This window comes from Podarcis cretensis (assembly GCF_951804945.1).
Source record: "Podarcis cretensis genome assembly, chromosome: 1".
Taxonomy (NCBI): Eukaryota; Metazoa; Chordata; class Lepidosauria; order Squamata; family Lacertidae; genus Podarcis; species Podarcis cretensis.
The window spans coordinates 59224586-59247342 of record NC_137170.1 but is presented as its reverse complement, the minus strand read 5'-3'; the positions used below and the strand labels follow the sequence as shown (position 1 = coordinate 59247342).

Sequence of the window (22757 nt, the reverse complement as noted above, 5' to 3'; positions counted from 1 at the left end):
CAAAACAGCTTTTGGATCTTAGAGCGACGTATATAGAACTTGCAAAATTACTGAGAGGCAACTCAATTCCTTATAGGTGGGAGTTTCCTCAAGGACTATCTTTTAATTTCAAAGGAAAGAAAGTTAAAATTAGAACAGTAGAAGACCAACAAAAGTTCTTGAACGACCACGAAGAGGATCTACAGAAAGGGACAACAGGAGCCTGGCCACCGCCACCGCTTACACCTATACTGGCACCTACACCCTCGGGACCAGAGGACCAAAAGAAAGGGACGTCACCACAGGACCAATAGATTGACTCAGGATGTCTCTGCAGCTTCTTAGTTGGAATATAAATGGTGGAAATTCCCCAGAGAAAAGAAGAAGAATTTTTCATATATTGAAAAAAGAACAATTGGACATCATCTGCTTGCAGGAAACACATGTGACCAGGCTCCATAGAAAGGTTTGATTAATAAAAGATTAGGCCAAGAATTCATCTCATCGGATAAAGTAAAGAAAAGAGGAGTGGTGATTTATGCAAAGGAGAGCCTGTCACCAAAATTTTTATTCAAAGATGAGCAAGGAAGAGTTTTGGCTATTGAAATACAGGCCCAAGGAGAAAAATTTTTACTATTAGGAATTTATGCACCGAACGAGGGGAAATCAGAATTTTATAGGAAACTGCATGAGACAATCCTGGACTATTTGGACTACACCAACATCATTATGATGGGAGATATGAACGGAGTGGTCTCTACAAATATGGATAAGTCACAAGACCTAAGTCTAACAAAAGATGGCAAACTACCCAAAACTTTTTTTGAACTAACTGACAATATGGACTTAATCGATATTTGGAGGACTAAGAATCCCTTAGGTAGAGAAGGAACTTTCTTTTCTGAGGCTCATCTGTCATGGACAAGAATAGACCAAATATGGACAACTAGAAGGCTGGCACCTATGATTAGAAAAGTGGAAATCTGCCCAAAAACTTGCTCCGACCATAACGCTATGAAAATGGAATTAAGACTTACTCCAATCGGCTCCTTTAGATGGAAAATGAATGACACCCTATTAAGAGATCAGGAGATTGTGAAGAAGGCCCAAAAAACCTTGAAAGATTATTTTGAAATAAATTTGAATACTACGGTGGAAAGGAGAACAATCTGGGATGCAAGCAAAGCAGTTATGAGAGGGTTTCTGATACAACAGAACACGATAAAGAAAAGAATCTGGAATGGGAAAAAAGATAAGATTTTAGAGAAGATAAGAGATGGAGAGAAAAAGTTGAGATCTAAGCCAAAATCGAAGGAGATCTTGAGAGAAATTAAATTTTACCAAGCACAGTACGCGAAATTGATAAATCAAGAAGTTGAGTGGAAAATTAAACAAATGAAACAAAGATCATTTGAATCAGCTAACAAGTGTGGGAAACTATTAGCATGGCAATTGAAAAAGAGACAAAAATTGAATACAGTCACCAATCTAGAGATTGAAGGGAAAGATATCCAGAAACCCGAAGAAATTAGGAAGTGTTTCCAGAGATATTTCAAAAAGCTCTATACTCAAGGGCCACAAGAGGAGAAGGAGATAGACCAATTTTTGAAAACAAATGGTTTACCAAAACTTGCCCAGGAAAAGAGAACAATCCTGAATCATAAAATAACACAACAAGAAATAGAGGGTGCCATCCAGAATATGCAACTAGGCAAATCTCCAGGTCCGGATGGGCTTACCTCCAAGTATTATAAGATATTGAAAGATTATTTGATACAACCATTAATGGAGGTATGCAATCAGATTTTGGAGGGGAAGAAGGCACCGGAATCGTGGAAAGAAGCCTTCATCACATTGATCCCTAAAGTGGAAACTGAAAAGACTCAACTTAAGAACTACCGTCCCATCTCACTCCTAAATGTGGATTACAAAATTTTTGCAGATATTTTGGCAAGTAGATTTAAAAAAGTATTAAATGAAGTAATTCACAAGGACCAGGCAGGCTTTCTCCCAGGAAGACATTTGTCTGATAATACTAGGAATATTATTGATATTTTGGAACTTTTGCAAACCAACATTAATACAAAATCAGTGTTAATTTTTGTTGATGTGGAGAAGGCCTTTGATAACATTTCTTGGAGGTTTATGAAGAAAAATTTGGAAGGGATGGGAGTGGGACGGGGGTTTGAAAATGGAATAGAGGCAATTTATTCAGAGCAGAAAGCTAAACTGATAGTAAACAATGTGGTGACAGAAGAATTTAAAATTGAAAAAGGAACACGACAAGGTTGCCCCCTATCCCCTCTGTTATTTATTTCTGTTCTGGAGGTGCTTTTGAACATGATTAGGGAAGACCGGTTGGTACAAGGAATACAGGTCGGAGTGAAACAATTTAAATTGAAAGCTTTTGCAGATGATTTGGTTTTAACACTACAGGAGCCAGAATCTAGTACGAAGAGAGTGTTAGAATTAATTTATGAATTTGGTCGGGTAGCGGGGTTCAAACTGAACAAGCAAAAAACCAAGGTTTTGGAGAAAAATCTGACACCTTTGGAAATAGATGGGTTTCAGAAAGAGACAGAGTTAAATGTTGTTAAAAAGGTAAAATACTTAGGGGTAAACTTGTCTGCCAAAAATTTGAATCTATTTAAAGATAATTATGAAAAATGCTGGTCAGAAATTAAGAAAGATTTAGAGATCTGGTCAAGATTGAAACTTTCCTTGTTGGGTCGAATTGCAGCTATAAAGATGAATGTATTGCCGAAGATGTTATTTTTGTTTCAGACCCTACAGATCGTGGACAGAGTGGAGTGTTTTGGGAAGTGGCAGAAAGATATTTCTAGGTTTGTCTGGCAGGGCAAAAAGCCCCGAATAAAATTTAAAATATTAACGGATGCAAAAGAGAGAGGGGAGTTTGCCCTGCCAGATTTAAGGTTATATTATGAAGCTGCGGCTTTCTGCTGGATGAAAGATTGGTTACTCCTTGAGAACACTGACGTCCTAGATCTGGAAGGGTATAATAATGTTTTTGGATGGCATGCATATTTGTGGTACGATAAGGTAAAGGTTCATAAAATGTTTTAAAACCATATTGTCAGGAAAGCTATATTTATGGTCTGGACAAAATACAAAGACTTATTGGAAGGTAAGACCCCGAGGTGGTTATCACCAGCGGAGGCCAAGGTTCGAAAAAAACCCAATATGGAGGCCGGATGGCCGAAATACTGGGAAATAATAGAAAAAATTGGAGATAATTGGAGGCTGCAGAGCTTTGAAAAATTAAAGAATAGGGTGCAAGACTGGTTTCATTATGCTCAAATTCAAGAGGTTTTTAAGTCAGACAAAAAAATAGGATTCCAGGTGGAAAAATCGAAATTAGAGACAGAACTGTTAGAACCTAAGACCAAGGCGCTTTCGAGAATGTATAACTTGCTGCTTAAATGGAACACCCAGGATGAGATAGTCAAATCAGCCATGATAAAATGGGCTCAGGATATTGGGTACAACATTATGTTAGAAGACTGGGAAAGGTTATGGACCACTGGAATGAAATTCACGGCATGTAATGCCCTGAAGGAAAATATTATGAAAATGATATATAGGTGGTACATGACCCCAGTCAAACTTGCAAAAATATATCATCGGTCTGATAATAAATGTTGGAAATGTAAGGAGGCTGAAGGGACATTCTTTCATCTTTGGTGGACTTGTCCAAAAGTGAAGGCCTTCTGGGAAATGATCTATAATGAGTTAAAAAAGGTGTTTAGATACACCTTCCCTAAGAAACCAGAGGCCTTCCTCCTGGGCATTGTGGACCAAAAGGTGTTAAAGAAGGATAGAACTTTTTTTATGTATGCAACTACAGCAGCAAGAATACTCATTGCAAAATATTGGAAGATACAAGACCTTCCCACGCTGGAAGAGTGGCAGACGCAGTTGATGGACTATATGGAACTGGCTGAAATGACTGGCAGAATCCGAGATCTGGGAGAAGAGACAATGGAAGAGGACTGGAAGAAATTTAAGGACTATTTACAAAAACATTATAAGTTGTATGAATGTTAAGAATCTGCATGACTTGGAAATTTTAGCTCCTGCAATTAGATTAGGAAAATAGAAAGTTAAGTTATAAGTAAGAAAAAGTTGAAATTTAAAGTTATTTTATGTATTATCTTAAGGTATAAATATTTGACAAAAGGTACTTTAAATTTAGAAGTAAAACACTCTGAAAGATATAAATAAGATACGAAACAAGGTAATAATTTGCTGATATGTTTATTGTAAAGAACGCAGGGTGAGGGAGATGTGGGGAAGTCCAGTTAGTAACCTAAAAATGTATTTTGAAAGTTGGATTGTTTTTCTTTCTTTCTTTTTTCTGGTTTGTCCTTCTTTTTCTTTTTCTTTTTCTTTTCTGTAAACTGAAAATGTAATAAAAAATTTAATAAAAAAAAAAAAACCAAAGGTCCGTATAGTTAAAGCTATGGTTTTCCCAGTAGTGATGTATGGAAGTGAGAGCTGGACCATAAAGAAGGCTGATCGCCGAAGAATTGATGCTTTTGAATTATGGTGCTGGAGGAGACTCTTGAGAGTCCCGTGGACTGCAAGAAGATCAAACCTCTCCATTCTTAAGGAAATCAGCCCTGAGTGCTCACTGGAAGGACAGATCGTGAAGCTGAGGCACCAATACTTTGGCCACCTCATGAGAAGAGAAGACTCCCTGGAAAAGACCGTGATGTTGGGAAAGATTGAGGGCACAAGGAGAAGGGGATGACAGAGGACGAGATGGTTGGACAGTGTTGTCGAAGCTACCAACATGAGTTTGACCAAATTGTGTGAGGCAGGGGAAGACAGAAGTGCCTGGCGTGCTCTGGTCCATGGGGTCATGAAGAGTCGGACACAATTAAACGCCTAAACAACAACAACAACATAACTTGGCATTTTAAAAAATCAGTTTGATGCCGATGTCCTTCATTGCTTCAAAGAATGCAGATAAATCAGATGCAGTGAAATAGTTGCTCATCAGATGAGAAACAAATATAATTGTTTGTGTATGTTTGGAGAACTAATTCTGTGACTCAACGGTTGTCTTTCCAGAACTCTCCCAATGACCTCCAGATGCTTTCAGATGCTCCTGCCCATCACCTCTTCTGCCTTCTGCCACCTGTTGCACCTACCCAGAATTCTTTGCCAGAAGTGCTTGCTGTCGTTCAGGTAAGAGAGGGCACAGAGGGCTGGGCGCAGACTAAATTGGCTTCGCTATTGAAAACAATTGGACTTGCTGTAAATGGAACTAACAGAGCAACCCTAACCCCAGCAGGTCAGAGTGGAGGGCCAGATTGACAGCTGCATCACAAGTCCTGCTGCTTGTGTTGGCTAGGGCAGTATTGTGTCTGTGTGGGCGAGGAGCAGTTTCCTTTTCGTTGTGCCACCTCCAAGCTGGTGCAGCTGAGAGACAAAAGAATTGGATCCCTTTGGGAACTCAAAGAGTTTGATGGTCCCGTCCCAAACACTCCATTTGGGTGCTTTCTGCTGGCTAGCTCTGGTTGAAGAATTGCCGGTGGTACCTTCCTGTCCCCCAGGGTGAAGTGTGGAGTCTCTGCCCTGGTGGAGTCTCCCCATCAGTCTCACTCTTCATGGGCAGCAGAGAGCAGCAGAGGGGCAACTGCACACCCTTCTAAGCTCTCTCATCAACATCAGAGTGAGTGTTTAGATTGCTTAGACTGGATCCAACCCAAAACCTTTTGTGTTTAAAGAGCTCTGATTAATTTGCCCAGAAAGCAAGCTGTGGAAAATCGGGTATCTGATAAAGGCTGCAGATCCTACATCAGAGAGTTAAACTTTTCATCATTGACTCCTAGGGGAAATTACTGTATCCCCCCCCCCCCCCCATGTATAAGACAACCATTTATGGATTAAATTGCCCTAGTCTGTTGAGTACGGTGCTTTAGTCGAGCACTAAATCCCATGTCTCCTTTATTCTCCCCACTTTTGGCAGGTATGTTTGGAGGGAGAGATCGCCCGTCAGTCTATTATGAACAGTCTGTCTAGGGGGAAGAAAGCATCGGGAGATCTCATTCCATGGAGCGTCTCAGAGCAGGTAACTGATCAGCTTCTCAGTTGCATCTCAGGTGTTTTGCACTTTCCTGTATTCTTATTCTTCAATTCCATTTGGTGATTGCTTCATTTCTTCTGAATTTTTTATTTCTAGTTCCAAGATCCTGACTTTGGTAGTCTGTCTGGTGGGAGAGTTGTTCGCATTGCGGTCCATCCTGATTATCAAGGGGTAATGGAATTTATTCTTCTGTTGCTAGCATTTGAAAAACATCCTGCAAATGCCATTTTTGGGGGATCTTATTCTTTTCCTGCCTCAGAAACGTAGACTGTATCAAAAACAGGTGTGGTTTTTGTTTTTTTTTAAGCAAACTGCTTACTTAAGACCCATTAGGTTGGGCCTTATATCTCCCACTGCCCTGGCTTCTTTGGGCAGGATATAAATTTAATGAAAGAACAATATGTATGAAATGTTTATTCTGGTGTTGGCAACATTTTATAAATAGGAATCATCTGTGGTTGCAGAGTGATGCTGACCTGGTCATTTAAATCATGGATGAGGAGGCTGTGGTCCTCCAGATGGTGTTAGACTCTAGCCCCTGCCAGCATGGCCCAATGATCAGGGATGATGGAAGCTGTAGTCTGTGAACATCTGAATGGCCACATGTTCTTCATCCCAATGTGAAATGCGCTTGATGTCTGAAAGGCTGAGCTTCCTAAAGGAGCCAGGTTGTGAGAGCTTTCTCTTTCTCGAATGTGCATCCTTTCTTTCAAAATCCTTTTCCTCCCAGATGGGTTATGGCAGCCGAGCTCTGCGTTTGCTGCAGATGTACTATGAAGGCAAGTTTCCTTGTTTGGAAGAAAAAGTGACTCAGAAGCCAAGAGAAATTGCTACCGTGAGCAGTGAGGTAGGAAGGCTAGCTCAGCCAGTAGAGCATGAGACTCATAATCTCAAGGTTGTGGGTTGTGGGTGTGTGCCCTACCTTGGGCAAAAGATTCCTGCATTGCAAGGGGTTGGACTAGATGACCCTCGTGGTCCCTTCCAACTCTATGATTCTATGACATTCTACAAAGGCTTCTGTTGAGATTTGCTTTTAAGAGGTCCACATGGGGATTGCATTTTGTTTATACCTCTTTGACTGCTTTCCACCGAACAAGCAAATTTCAAAACATGTTTTTGGCCACTCATCTCTTTGCTAAGTGATCTTCTGGGGTTTTTTTGTTTTGTTTTAGGCGGTCAGTTTATTAGAAGAAGCTGTGATGCCTCGGAAGGATTTGCCGCCTCTGCTTCTCAAACTGAGCGAGAGGCAAGCGGAGAATCTGGACTATCTTGGTGTGTCTTACGGTTTGACACCAAGGCTGCTCAAGTAAGCATTTGCATGCATTTGTATCTGTTAAAACTTTGAAAGCCAACTGAACCTTTGAAGTGTTTTCACCTGTTGCACAGCTTAGCAGAGTATAGCAGAGTACTGCAGCGATTGTTGAGCAACTCTTGAGATTGCCCAGGCAGGACGAAGAGCAGGAACCAAACAGATCACTAGCAACTTGATTCTTGTTGTTTTATTATTTACAGCAGCAAACATACAAGTCTATATACAAGTTACTATTTACAACACGACTTCTTCGCTCTCAGCAACTCCTCAGCACTAACTACACCACACTAACACTCACTCACACCAGTGTTATATATGCCTATATAAGGGACCTCAGCCAATCACCAGTTTGTTGCTGGGCCTCCTTATCTCTAGGCAGATTCCTTTCATGCTCTGTCTTCCCACGCTGTGGAGACTCTAATTACTAACTTGCAAAGCTGCATTCAAACCATGGATTCTGCTGGGAGAGGTTAAGAGATGCCAGTGCCGTTGTGATACCAGGTATACACAGGATTCCATCAATGGCTTCTGGCCACAATGGGCTGTTTTCTGTTTTCACTCTTGGAGGCAGTATAGCTCTGGGTACCAGTTGCTGGGGATCACAAGTGGGGAGGGCTTTGCTACATTCAGGTCCTCCTTAGGGGTATCCCATAGGTATCTGGCTGGCCGCTAGGAGAAGAGGGTGCCGGATGAGCCTTTGACCCGATCCAACAGGGCTTTTCTTATGTTCTTAACAACTATACTGAAGTCGGGTATCAGTGTGTTTTGCAAAGCATGAAATCTTAGTGGTTCAGACTAAGTGCATTTCTTAACCTTGGGGTGCTTTGCCTGTTTTGGATTGTTCAAGGTACAATCTGGTAAAATTTGCACACAGCAGAACATGTCTCTCAGGGGTTCTTTAGCTGCGATTCCTGAATTGTAGGCAGTTGGACTTAGACAACTCTTGGGGTCCCTTCCAGCTCTATAATTCTAGGGTTCCAAGTCCTATTGACATGAAGTGAGCAGTATAAGAACATTGTTCTGCATCAATGTGCAGTTCCTGGTTACTTCAGTTAGCTTCTTCTATACACCTGTATACTATACTTAGGACTGTTCTGAACTATTCTCCAGTGCATAGATCAAAACAACTTCTTTTCATGGCAATTTTTGGGGGGTTGATTTGATCTAACCGGTGCCAGAGCAAGGGCTCCCCCCTTCACCCCCCATGTGCCCCCTGCACCTCACCCGAATCTGCTCTGGAGGGTCATGTTCTGGAGGGCCAGAACAGCAAGCGATGGGGTGGTGGTGGGGAGCAGGGAGATAATTATTTCTGTCAAGTAAAAACGCTTGCACTGAATGGCAAAATATTGAATTGCACCCACAGATTATCCAGATATTTAGCTTTTTCAGTGGCACTGGCCACTGCTGCTCCAGTGCCATTTTCCCTTTCACCCTCTTTTTGTTGCTGTTTCCTTCCTAAATTAATCACAAGAAATGTGGCGAGGTCACAGGGCCATGGACTGCATCACATTTGATGGTGTCAGTGAGAGCAACTAAGAGTGAGGGCAAGAGAAAGAAGAAATAAATGGAGATGGTTGCAAGGAGTGGTGGGAAAAGTCGGAAGGCTTGGCGTCCTTTGGTCACAAATGCCTGGGGAAAATAGTATGTAGCTTTGGCTCAGCCCTAAACATTAATAAATATTGAGCCACATTGTGCAGTTATTTTGTGTTTTGTAGACTATCAGTATACGATCAGCATTCTCTTGACAGGCTGTAAGTAAGTTTTTGTTTCTCTCTTCTACCAGGTTTTGGAAACGAGCTGGATTTGTACCAGTTTATCTGAGGCAGACTCCTGTAAGTTTCATTTCATTGCCCAAGACCCCAGTAGTGCTGGAATGTTTTTTGGTTCTGATGATCCCTATGGCAATGTGATAGCTTTTTTATAATTTTGTTTTTTATTTTGACAAAGTAATAATAATAAATAAAAAAGAATAAAAATGTGCACCCCACCCCCAAGACCATTCCATTGTAACTATTCAACCTCCCAAAATTTTAACACCTCTTGCGATGGTTTAACCCCCTTTCCATTACAAATTTCACAAACACCTTCCATATCTCCTCAAAACCATTTCTCCTGCATATTCCCCATCTTACCTTAACAGCACATGCTAATTTATCATTAATAGCTACATTTCACACCTCTTTATACCATTCCATTCCATTTTATATCCACCTTGCCCCTTCCACTTCCTAGCTATAATAACTTGAACAGCTGTCTATAAATTTGTGAGCAAGTCCTTCATAGTCTGTGAATCTTCCACCCCATCATAAATTGATAATAATGCTACCTCTGGGCTTTTGGTCAGCTTTAACCCAGTGATTTCTGTTATTTCTGTGATAGTTTTTTTTATTATTAAGCTGTAGTTTATCCTATACAAAAATGTTTGGTGTATATTTATTGAACAGTCATCTAGGCATTATTTAATTTGTCGACAGCCTTACTATAAATCCAGTGAGTGTCATTGGTTTGCCTAGGGTGAGGTTTGTTTGCATAAATCAGGTGTTCAGTTTTAAAATGGTTTCCTTTTGATCGCTTCAGTGACTAGTTCTTCGTAGTCATCAGACATACACAGTGAACTAATAGTTAATAAGTTTTCATTTTTCACCAATAATGTCCCTGAAGTTTGGAATTCCATAGTCTTCTACTGTACCAAACTGGGCAACTTAAAATGCTCACCTCCAGTCTGAAGTGAGCGTTGTGATCCTATGGTTTTCCTCCAGCTCTGATAATCTGAGCCAGAAAAGAACTCCGGCTTGGAACCTCATCATTCAACTGATGTGATCTGAAATGGAACAGTAATTTGGTTCTGAATTACCCAAGCTACCTTTTTGTAAAAGCAGAATCCAGGTTGCACTGAGCCTATGGTAATTTGCCATAGTTATTAGCAGTTATTGCTGTTGACTATCTCCTGTGTTTTCTGATAAACTTGTTTATTTTCTGCTGCTGTTTATTGTTGAAAATACTCAACAGCTCATAAAATGTGGCAGCTACAAGCAATACCTTTATTTTCCAGAATGATCTGACTGGGGAGCATTCATGTATCATGCTGAAGACCTTGAATGAAGAGGAAGAGAGTGAGCAGGAGAACTGGCTAAGTGCCTTCTGGAAAGGTGACTAGTAGGAATGATGTTTCAGTGCTTTTTTGAGCTGCCATTTTAGAGTTGGATGGTAAATTTACCGCCACATTCCTATGGGGTGGGGAGTGGAGTTCTAGACTCTTGCATAAAAAGTAGCTATCAACTTTAGCTGCAGTGGTGACTTTAACCCCACTGTTTCACATCCCCCACCGCAAATTACTGTTAATCAGCCTTTAGTATGATACATGAAGTAGTAAACCAGGTTTTGTTTCCATTTGTCCTGCAGATTTCAGGAGGAGGTTTCTCTCCCTTTTGTCATATCAGTTCAGCACTTTCTCTCCTTCATTAGCTTTGAACATTTTGCAAAACAGGAATATCAAGCAGCCACCTCAACCCCGTAAGTAAATGTCTGCAAAGCTCCCTGAAGGGCAATTTGTGAAATTAAAGCAGGGGTCAGCAAACTTTTTCAGCATGGGGCCAGTCCACTGTTCCTCAGACCTTGTAGGGGGCCAGACTATTTTTTTTGGGGGGGGGGGAGAACGAATTCATATGCCCCACAAATAACCCAGAGATGCATTTTCAATAAAAGTACACTTTCTACTCATGTAAAAACATGCTGATTCCCGGACCATCCGTAGGCCAGGTTTAGAAGGCGATTGGGATGGATCCGGCCCACGGGCCTTAGTTTGCCTACCCATGAACTAAAGAGTACTAAAGCAAATCCCAGAAGAAATACATGCATCACATTAAAAAATAAAAAAGGTCTTCAATAAATATACACAGTACTCTGCTTTCTCTGGTCCAAGAGCAGTTTCTTCCTTGATGGACAGCTTGTTGCATTTCCATGCTGAGAAAGGGATTTTTTTACGGAAGACATCAGATGGGCTATCCGCGTCTTACAAACGCTTCTCTGCTTCCTGTTCTTAACACCTAGATAGCAAGTGTAATTTATCTCTGTCTTGTTTTTTTCCTTCTTGCCACTCCACTCAAAATTTATTTCATGGTTTGCTAAGCAATCAGTCGTAAAGAATTAGAAGCTGTCTTTATCCCTTACGACCTGAAGAGGCTGGAGATGTACTCAAGGAACATGGTGGACTATCACTTGATTATGGACATGATTCCAGCTATCTCTAAGATGTACTTTCTCAACCAGCTTGGAGATATGACCCTTTCTGCTACGCAGTCTGTAAGTATCATGTGTTTAGCTAGCGTCTTGTTAATGCAAGTCCTCTCATTTGATGGTCTGAACTCTCTCTCTCTCTCTCTCTCTCTCTCTCTCTGTGTGTGTGTGTGTGTGTGTGTGAGTGAGAGAGAGAGAGAGAGAGAGAGATTTTGTGACCTCAGTGGCATGCTTGGGTTTTCCAGTTGTCCACTTAACCTGAAACTCACCAGGACAAAATCCACAAAGCAGTTGTCTTGGAACTACATCAGGTGCCCTTGAACCCTAATTTAGAGCCCAGCTTCTGAATCAAACAGTAACTGAATTACGGCACTTGCTCGAAATTATTCATGCAGGTTGATTGCAGCATCCCTTATCTGAAGACCTCTCTAACCTATTTGTGGGATCATTTGTGGCTCATACAGGACATCAACAGTCAGTGGAAGAATGCAGAACGTAATGCAGGCATTGGGAATTGATTCCATTTTTTAAAAGCCTCTGACAGTTTGCCAGTGATGCTTTGTAGCCTACCTGCATCTGAGACACTGTGTGTGAAATTAGTGGAGCAAATGAATGCCTTATGTTTTGTTGCCACTGAACTTGGCAAGGGGCAGTAGACAAGTGTTGTGGGAGCACAACAGAGGAAAAGGAAAGGCTAAGGGAAGAAAATGAGAAAATCTGGCATAGGTAGATAGTGCAGATCTTGCATTTGATAAAACAAAAATGGGGGAGTAACAGAAAAGGGGTGCAGATCTTGGTTGTTGCATATTGAGGAGAGCATAAGTGATGTACTTTGTGCGCAGAGGAAAGAGAACACACTTAATAGTGGAGAAGATGTGGTCTGTGGTGGTTTGCTGGGGGACTTTGCAGTTTGTTTTTGGGTGGTTCACTTTGCAAAGAGAGAAGAAGGGGATTGGCAAGGAATGTGTTAAAAATGATGCGGAGTTAAAATGGTAGCAAAATGCTACTCTACCATTGATGTGATGTGATCTTCCTGGACTAATAAAAATGTAATGCGGCCCTTTGAGTTTTGTGCACCTACATTTTTGAAAGGACAGGAAATTGCTGGAGAAAAATAATAATGACATGATAGGGTTCTGACAAAGGCCATACTTTCCCTTCTGTTGAATCAAAACCAGGAAACTCACTTTTCTTCCAGGCTCTTCTTCTTGGGATTGGTCTGCAGCACAAATCTGTGGATCAGTTGGAGAAAGAGATAGAGCTGCCTAGTGGCCAGTTGATGGGCCTCTTCAACAGGTCTATCCGGAAGGTGGTTCAGGTAAATGTAGTTTTTGGGAGTGTTTCATTTGGGAGGATTACCTGTATGGTGGAACACTGTTGGTGTCCAGATCCAGTAGTATAGGATGTGAACTTAACTGTATAAAAAGAACTTCAATATGTTTTGCTTTGAACAACTCCCCCTTGTATCATAGGCTCTCTTAGGTTGGTTCTTCAGATGTGGGTAAATGTTTTTGAGGCTCAAACTCTGTATGATGCTCAGCTGTGTGTACATTTCCCTTGTTTTCTTTTTTTAATAAATGAGAAGCAGCCAAGATTTAGCAAAGTGCCAGGGGGTGGGGGTGGGGGACACACAGACTACTCAACCCGTTCTATTCCTGTGGGTTTTCTACTCAAAATTGCACCTCTTTCCGGTGTGAAAACACTATGATGGAAGAGGATTTTGAATGGACCAATGGTTGGAAGGGAATGTGTTAAACAGCTCCTCCCCTCCCTTGAGCATTTCACTCCTTATTTCAAGATGTGTGCATGATGTCAGGGAAAAGTTGTACTTGACTGACCATTGCGTACTGTTTGAACATGGTGCAGAGCAGAATTTAATTTTGCCAGTTGGTTATGCAAAGTAATCTTGTATTTCTACTATATAAGGGGCCATTGCATGGATGATCATTAGTAACTTCTAGGGAACCAGTTGGTACCGCCAATCAAATGTATCAAGCGTTTCATCCTTAACCAATGAGCGATGACCCTGATGGTAATTTCTCCCTCCTAGTTGTTCAACACTATCCTGGAAAAGGCTGTGGAAGAGCAGATGGCAGTAACCAAAGACGTTGTAATGGAGCCAACTCTGAAATCCTTAAATGAGGATTTGGTAATTTGTGTTTTCATATTGAGATTCTACTAGTGCTATGTATGTAGAGGTTTCTACCCCCCCCTTCATGCCAGTGCAATATTTCTTTAATCTACACTTCTATGGATGATTATTTTGCCAATGTCTATGAGCTCTGATAGCTAAACAAAACCTCCATGTACAAAAGCAGTCACCGTTGAATATTAGACATTGACGTCAAACAGCCGTTTTGACTGCTGGGGATGGTGGTAGCTGTGACCCTCTAGGTCAGGGGTCAGCAAACTTTTTCAGCAGGGAGCCGGTCTACTGTCCCTCAGACCTTGTGGGCGGTTGGACTATATTTTTTGGGGAAAAGAACGAATTCCTATGCCCCACAAATAACTCAGAGATGCATTTTAAATAAAAGCACACATTCTACTCATGTAAAAACACGCTGATTCCTGGACCGTCCGCGGGCTGGATTGAGAAGGTGATTGGGTCTGATCCGGCCCCTGGGCCTTAGTTTGCCTACCCATGCTCTAGGTTTTGTTGGACTGCAAGTTCCACATCTGTGAACTAGTGGAAACTTTTGTCTGGTCTTACAAGCACTGTTACTTTTATTTATTAAATTTCTATACTTCCCTTCATCTAAGGATCACAGAAAGTTTACAATATAAAGTGGTGTATGCTACAGTTGTACCTTAGTTTTCGAACAGTCTAGTACTCAAACGTTTTGTCTCCCGAACGATCGAAACCCGGAAGTGACTCTTCCGGTTTTCGAGCGTTCTTTCAGAAGCCAAATGTCTGACGGGGCTTCCGCACCTTCGGATTGGCTTCAGGAACTTCCTGCAACCAATCAGAGGCTGTGCTTTGGTTTTCGAATGCTTTGGAAGTCAAACGGACTTCAGGAATGGATTCCGTTCACTTCCAAGGTACTGCATTATCTTTTGAAGAAAGCTTGCTAATAGCTTGCACATTTTCCTATCTCAGTTTTTATAACTGGCGGTGCATAACATCAATACCTGGTGTTAATATGAGACAATCTTCCTTGGAATTATCACTGCTTCATTTAAAATCCCAAAATGTCACATTGGGCAATGCCTTCATTAGAACTACCCAAAATGTCACAAAATAATGGCAAGCTTTAAAGTTCTTTGGAACTCTTCCTCAGGCAGTATGTTATGCAAAGCCACAGTTGAGAGGACATGGGGGAAAATATAAAAAATACAGAAGTACAAAGAAAGGGCTGGATGTTGTAGCCATTAGATCAGCTTTTAGATTTGGTTCCATTGTGGAATTTGCAGATGGGATAAGTCTGTCCTAGGTGCCAAAGGTATCAGGTTACAAATCTAGGATTGTGGGGCAGAGAAGAGTCAGCCTTTTTTGTTGTGTGTTTTGCTTCAGAACTCTATATTTTTTCATAACCCTATTCAGCATCCTTTTTTTTTTTTTTTAAATGCTTTTTCAATGCAGGAAGAAGCAGCAAAAGAATTTCAGGAAAAACACAAGCAAGATGTTGGGAAGTTGAAAGATCTGGACTTTTCACAGTAAGCCCTCGTATTTTGCAGTAAATAAATCCACAGTCTCCAGGAAAGGAATCAAGGGGTCTAAGCTAATTCACCATGTCATCTAAATAGCCCAAGGATGCTACAGGGAAAATACAGTCTTGCTTTGGTTTCATGTATTAATGGCCACCTATTCATAATATCCATTGTGTTGGCAAAGGCAGATGTTGACATGATAATATGGATCACATTGCTTTGTTTAGGAACCAAATGACTCCATAAAGCTAGCCTGATGGGTCTGAAGCAGTTCAGGAGAGGTTTTGCCATTTTCCCAACGTCACTTGGTCACTTCCCCACAAGCTACAGGGGAATATGCTCAAAGCCCTGTAACCTCTTTATGGAAGTTGATGGCGACAGGGAGCCATCTTGTCTTACTTGTGGATGGGATCTTAGGCCTCTTGAAATAGGTTTGCCAAAACCCATGTGGCCTTCTGAGTCACAGGCCTGCAGTTCCAGAATTTTCTCACTGATGCCCTTACCAGGACAGGCATTCTCCAAATGTTTTTCCCTTCCCAAAAGGTCACCAGGAAGACACAACTGAATTTTTATTGTCTTCCAGCTGTGGTGTAACTCTTGTGGCTTTTTAATGAGATTGCTGTCAGTTTCTGAAAGTCTTGCGAACAGGGTTTGAATATCAAGAGCCTAAAATTAATTTCTGTCATCCCTTCTCCAAAGGCTGCTGAGGTTTTTAAGAAAACACCCCAAAAACATTTCCCTATCTGACCTTGCTTTTAATTTTCTTTTAAGGTCCATTAGGTATAGGGGGATCAAATAATCTGAATACTTAAGTTCTTCACAAATTGCTTAGTCTCTGCTTCTTCTAAGATGTGAATGCAATGCTAACTTAGGTATCAAACTATGATTAGAGGAAGGGGCAGCAGGATTGGGTCCCTTCCGCCCTATCTGCCTGCCACCTCCAAACTACAGGAAAGAAGATTCCACCTAAACATTAGGAAGAACTTCCTGACAGTAAGAGCTGTTCGAGAGTGGAATTTGCTGCCAAGGAGTGTGGTGGAGTCTCCTTCTTTGGAGGTCTTTAAGCAGAGGCTTGACAACCATATGTCAGGAGTGCTCTGATGGTGTTTCCTGCTTGGCAGGGGGTTGGACTCGATGGCCCTTGTGGTCTCTTCCAACTCTATGATTCTATGATTCTGTGATCCTCTGGGCTGATTTTAACTTCGACCATACTAATAAAGATGGGAGGTTTTTAGTAGTTGTTTGGATGGTGATAGCATTTGAAGGGCGGGTTCAGATGTCCATTTTTTATTTTATTTTTTACTTTCGACTTGCACACACTCTTTCAGCTGAATGTGTCTGATCATGCTCTTTCTTGTCATTAACCAATGCCTGCATGACCACTAACATTGCTGCAAACTATACCAGTATTTTCTGATCAAGTGTCCTCCATTTTAAATCTAAAAAAACCACACAATTCTTCTCACTTAGGTACATTATCCGAGGAGATGATGAAGAATGGAACGAAGTGTTGACCAAAGCAGGACAGAATGCTTCTATTGTCAGCCTCAAAAGGTAGTGACGCACGCTTCTCAAAGGGTTGACAATACTGGGAAACTAAAGGATTAAATGAAGAAGAGAAAAGTTTCTATCTCAATACATTCTCTTCCATTCCTAATGAATGAGAGGAAGGAATCAGAGAAAGTCTCCCTTGTACGGGTGCTACACAATATTGGGGCCACCACTGTGTGCCCTGTTTCACAAAGCCAGTCGCATCAGGTGCTAGGATGGAATATAGAGCAGGGGCTTAGAAGATGGCTTGGGCCAAGTAGAGTAGCTTCTTAGTGGAGAAAGCAGTCCTCAAGTTTTTGAATCTTTTTATTTTGGAGAAGATCAGTTTGGCTCTGCATTAGACCTCTGGGTATAGGGCAGTATATACATTCAATAAATAAAATAAATGAACTCCTAAATCTTCAGAAGCCAAAATATTTAACTTTCAATCTCAAGAAATGTTAATTTAAGGAAGCTCATGGAAGAAAAGCTTCCCATGCTGTCTCCTGCCTGTGCATTGTCCTGCATTACTCAGAAGCTCCCACCCGCTAGGTGCCCCTTCACAAAGCCTGGGGGGATGTGCAGGATGCTGTAAGGAAAAGGAAGGGACGGACAACTTTCCTAAGTTAATGTAACTTGGTATAAAAAAATTATCTCCACCAGAGCTATCTTCTAAAGTGGTTTTTTTCTTCCCGCCCATTCTATTATGGAGAGATGATACTAGGGCTTAATGTATTTCACCATGCCATAAGTATTGCCTATTGAATACTGAAATAGGTGTATTCCAGTTGCATTTAGAAAAAAATGTTTCTAGGCCATATTGTTGTTAAAGAAGTGAAAGTGTTTGAAAAATGCCTGTTTTGCATCTCAACACATGGGAAGGTCTATGACATCAAGTGGTTAGACTCTCGAGCCTTAAGTCAAGGTCTTAGTGCCCTGCATAGCTCCTTCCTCATCTCAATGTCTGCCATAAGCAGAATAAATTATGTAAACAAGCAAATATAGTCAAACTTGCTTAAATCTGAGACCACTTTCTAGAGGTTGCATCTAGACTTGCCCATCCATGAACAGAAGGATTTATTCTGATTATTGAAATGACTTGGAATCCAGCAGAGGTTACCTACTAGAGGGATGGAAAGTGTTTTTTCCTTCCCTTACTACCACTTTTCACACCACCCCCAAGTGAATTCACACCCCCTGCCCGGTGATCTTCCTGCAGAAGATGGGAGAAAACAAAGCTATATTATGTTTTTTTAGCTCAAAGTGCGTAATACCCATAAGCATTTTTGTAACCATTGTGTTATGTTTTTCTCAGTGACAAGAAGAGAAAATCAGAAGCAATTGCAATAGGATCAAAACCGGAGAAGAAATTTAAAAAGAAAACCCCAAAGCAGAAGTGGAAGAAATGATCTCAAACTCTGGGACATGGAGCTCTTGTTTTGTGGGAACCTGAAAAGCAAATCACTGTAGGCCACAAAGAAACCATACATCGAAGTGGGAAGACATGAAGGTTTTTCCTCCCCTTCCTATAGGGGCAGCCTGAAGCTAAACAGTTCAGAAGATCTTTTTTATATGATTGCTGCCAGCTCAGCATTTGTGTTATGCTAAAAGAACTGTAGAGCAGTAAACTGGATTGTTACCAGGAATTATGACTCTTTACAGTTTAGCCTTAAAAAGCCTCTGTTTTGTGTGCCTCGGAGACCTATAAACATCTTTCCCTTCTCTTTACTATTTGTTTCCTTAATAGCAATTTTGGAGAGAGGCCTGGGCCTCAGTGCTGCGCGTTTTTTATTTTTAATTGAAAGCTGGTATTTTTTTAGAAGCGTCAGTACAATGAGCTTGTAAAAACACTCTGTGGGATTTTGAAACGGTGGAGTTGCATTGAGGTGTCTGCTGCATATTATGCTTTTTGATAAAAAGGGAAGAATCAGCAGGCTGAGCACTGCCTTCACCTTTGCACTCTGGGTTCTGTGGTTAATTCTAGACATTGATTTCTCCTAGTCGGACCGTCTACTGGTATTTAGAAAAACAGAATGTGGCAGGGAATCCTGTCCTTTGAAAAGCATCTTCCCTGCTTTTCAGTACTCTTACTTAATATCATGTCCCACAGTGCATTGATTAAGGAGTGGCAATAGTGTGGGTGGATGGTCCCAGTGCTGGGGCCTTTTTTGGGAGGGTGGGACTGACTGAATCCATCTGGATTCAATTTCTTGACCATCAAGAAGAGCTTGTACCACAGACACCTTATTGGGTCTTCAAACAACACATATGTAGAAGGTTGCTTAATATAGGACTGTGTCTTCTGCAGCGATATTATTTGAAACAGAGTATGATGCCGCCCAGAACATCCAGTTTTCTTCTTTCTCTCTCTCCTCCCTCCAGAAAAAAAATGTTTCTGGTCCTTACGACTGAGGATAAGCTGGATAATGTCTCAGCAGTACATGGTAAAAAATCAAAAGTGGGAAGAAAAGTTGTGATGGTCTGTGGTGTGGCTTAACTGATATCCATGGCAGCCCTCCTATCCTCTGCTTACTACAGCCTCTATAGTTTTTCCCTTCCCAGTACTTATTTAAAATGTAAATAAATAAATGCCAGAAATGCAAGGTCTTGCAAGTGAGAGAAATATGCAAAATAAAGAGATGAATTAAGCTGGCTTGATCTTTGTACCTTCCTTTCTGCCACACTGCAGGTCAGGGGAATGCAGTTTGAGGATCCCAGGGTCTGTGTTTTTGTTGGCCAGTTCCACAGGAGCAGCACCTCTTGTTTCTCTACATGTTGAAAGCATATTTTCCAACTCGCTTCAGCTTGGATTGAACCACTTTCCCTTGGCCTGAAGCATTCAGGGGTTTGAGGTCTGGCTTGACAACAGTGAGCAACAGGTTTGTCGAGGATTAGGCAAGGTTGCATGCAACACACACATAACACACTGCCCAGATGTTCCCAAACCCACAGGCCACCTAATCATAAAATCAGCTTACAGTGTGAGACTTTTAAAAGAAAGGTTTCTTTCAGTTTTGTGGCTTTTTTTCCTGTGGGTTTGGAGTAGCTGTGGGTTTGTAGTGGGTTTTTTCCCCCCTTCCTCTCCCCAAGCTTCCTTTTAAAGCCTTAGGAGTTGAGAAGCAACTTTAAAGGCGGAAAAATGTTAAGGCTTCCTTTTTCCCAGACCTGTACTGTGAATGCAGAATTAAGGCATCTGCTGGACGTGGGGCCTGTGCTATAACAACTAGAAATGGCCACCCTGGGACATGGAGCTGGTAAACGTTTCCAATGATATATTTTCCCAGCAGCTGCAGGCATGGAAATGTCTTCTGGCTCCCTGCACACACCTTTCAGGGTGCGATGTATGGAGAAATGTATTAATGTGTGTGTATATACTTCTCTGGTGGTTAGGAAGATCGTAGTAGTGGGTGATTCGATCAGTAGGAACATAGCTGGGGGTGTGACGGGCATAAAGATGGCAGGATGAATTGCCTGCCTGATGCAAAGGTCGTAGAAGTTACCTGTTGCCTGGATAGCTTGCTAGGTAGTGCTGGGGAAGAGTTTGTGGTCATGGTGCACGCTGGATCCAACAATACGGGGAAATGTGGTTGTGTGGTCCTGAAAGCAAAATTTAGGTCGCTAGGTAGGATTCAGGTATCCAATGAATTGCTTTGGCTTGCACAATAGAACTTCTCTCTCGCTTGTTCCTCCTCACCCCCACATGCCTCCCCACTAAATCTGCTCCTGAGGTTTGGGGGGATAACCCCCTACCAGATTTAGGTGGGTACAGGGAGAATAGAGGAAGGGGAAATCCCATTGTGCAGCCAAACATCCTTGCACTAGCAGGAGCATCTTGTGGGATACCTCCCTCATGGGCTACGATGGCTATGTGCTGCCACGAGTGCTGGAGGTAGTATGCCTCTGAAAAACAATTGCTAGGAATCACAAGTGGAGAAGATGCTGTTGTGCTCAAGTCCTGCTTGTGGGCTTCCCATATGCATCTGGTTGGCCACTGAGAAGAGCGTGCAGGACTAGGTGGACCTCTGGTCTGATCCCTCAGGGCTATTCATCTTCTTAGGTTCATATCTCAGCTATAACCAGAGTTTAGATTCTTTCTCTCTCAGCTCAACAGACACAAAATTTCTGAGAATCTGAGAGCTCGCTGGTTCCTCTTGGGCTATTTTTGATTTTTTAAAAATAGTCTATTAATACACAGAGAGAGAGAGAGAGAGAGAGAGAGAGATACAAATATACATATATTTGCATATCTAGGGAGTGCCCCTCTGCATTTAGAGAAAAAAACAGCATTATTATTTTTGGTACTTGGTACTTGATTTTTGCTTTCAGACGTTTGACTTCACTATTAAGAGGAAGCAAGTGGAACGTTCAACAAAATGTCGCAATGGTCTCCCATCACCCGACAGAAACGCTCTTGTGTTCAGGGTTCCAGCTGGCCAGCCTTGCCCTTTGCTGCAGCAGTTACGTGGAGGGCCCTGCCTGGCCAAGATAAGCATTGACATCCTATTGAGACTCATCCTGATGGGATTTCAAAAAGGACACCAACACCACTCTTCCTCTGGACCGATGGATCAACCCAGTATATAAGGTACGTGTCCAATGGATCTTTTGTGCTAGTGAATGGAGTTGAGGCCGATGTGCTGGTGTTGTGAGTGGCTCAGGTTCGCCTTTAACACAACTGAAGCCAGAGGTAGCAGGAGTTTTAAATTGCTTCCAAATGCATCCTTTCGCCAGTGCTGACTGTTGGGATTAATGTACACAGATGTTCCTGTTTTATGGACTGTGTAGCTTACTGCCCATTAAACCAGAGTAATGGGAGGCCTCTCCTTGTGCGTATCACTGTTTGAGGGCAGTGGACTCTAATTGAAATCCTGGCTGTTAACTTTATATAAAATGAGGAAGAAAAGGAACCCGGTGGATGGTAAGGTAATTAGTCTTGTAGCTCTGAGAACAGCTGTATAAGAGAATACGTGTTGGCTAAAATAAAGGGCAGGTGAAGAAAGAAGATACAGTAGTAGTTTAAAAACCTTTTTTTAAAAAAATTGCTGCTGGCTGTCCCGTGCTTCCACCGCTGCCTCATATTGTGCTGCAACATGTTAATTAAATGAGCAAAGCTATTCGCATTTCAGAAACAACCTAGTGACGAAATCAATTGGTAAGAGCACCTCATTTATTGCAACATGAATCTTAAATTTGAATTACGTGTGCTTACCTAGTTTCCATAGTTAATCCTTTTATATTTAATTATATTTTACATTCCTTGATGTTTTCATTTTTGTAGAGAATTGGGTGTGTGTGTTTTCAAGCTATCTGTGCAATCGTGCAATGTTATGATTTCCATTCTGACACTGCAGCATTGCTGCACTTCCCATTTCTGTCCCTTTTCAATATTTAGAGCGCAGTCCTATATTTAGGACGCAGGTGGCGCTGTGGGTTAAAGCCTCAGCGCCTAGGGCTTGCCGATCGAAAGGTCGGCGGTTCGAATCCCTGCGGCGGGGTGCGCTCCCGCTGCTCGGTCCCAGCGCCTGCCAACCTAGCAGTTCGAAAGCACCTCCGGGTGCAAGTAGATAAATAGGGACCGCTTACCAGCGGGAAGGTAAACGGCGTTTCCGTGTGCAGCTCTGGCTCGCCAGAGCAGCGATGTCACGCTGGCCACGTGACCCGGAAGTGTCTCCGGACAGCGCTGGCCCCTGGCCTCTTAAGTGAGATGGGCGCACAACCCCAGAGTCTGTCAAGACTGGCCCGTACGGGCAGGGGTACCTTTACCTTTACCTTTACCTATGCTACTTTACCTGCAAGGAAGCCTCATTGAATTAAGAAGGGCCTACAGCTGAGTGGACAAGCATAGGAGGTTAAACCTTCCCATAAAAATACCTCTCTATTTCTCAGCAGTGCTTTAATACTGAACGGTACTGACTCTGAGGTTGCAGCATCTCTGATCCA

At 41.9% G+C, this 22757-nt stretch overlaps 1 protein-coding gene across 1 annotated transcript in view; it reads left to right on the top strand.

Annotated features, from left to right (window-relative positions):
* The window catches only part of NAT10 (N-acetyltransferase 10), a 34039-nt gene extending 14574 nt beyond the window's left edge, over nt 1-19465 (top strand). Inside the window, exons 16-29 of the mRNA XM_079951073.1 lie at nt 5074-5190; nt 5975-6076; nt 6188-6262; nt 6822-6938; nt 7264-7397; nt 9187-9235; nt 10456-10552; nt 10806-10916; nt 11533-11705; nt 12838-12957; nt 13690-13788; nt 15220-15293; nt 16758-16841; nt 18133-19465. Of these exons, the coding sequence (XP_079807199.1) occupies nt 5074-5190; nt 5975-6076; nt 6188-6262; nt 6822-6938; nt 7264-7397; nt 9187-9235; nt 10456-10552; nt 10806-10916; nt 11533-11705; nt 12838-12957; nt 13690-13788; nt 15220-15293; nt 16758-16841; nt 18133-18226 (1446 nt within the window). The 3' untranslated portion in view covers nt 18227-19465. The remainder of the gene's footprint in view (nt 1-5073; nt 5191-5974; nt 6077-6187; nt 6263-6821; nt 6939-7263; nt 7398-9186; nt 9236-10455; nt 10553-10805; nt 10917-11532; nt 11706-12837; nt 12958-13689; nt 13789-15219; nt 15294-16757; nt 16842-18132) is intronic.
* Nucleotides 19466-22757: the final 3292 nt, after the last annotated feature.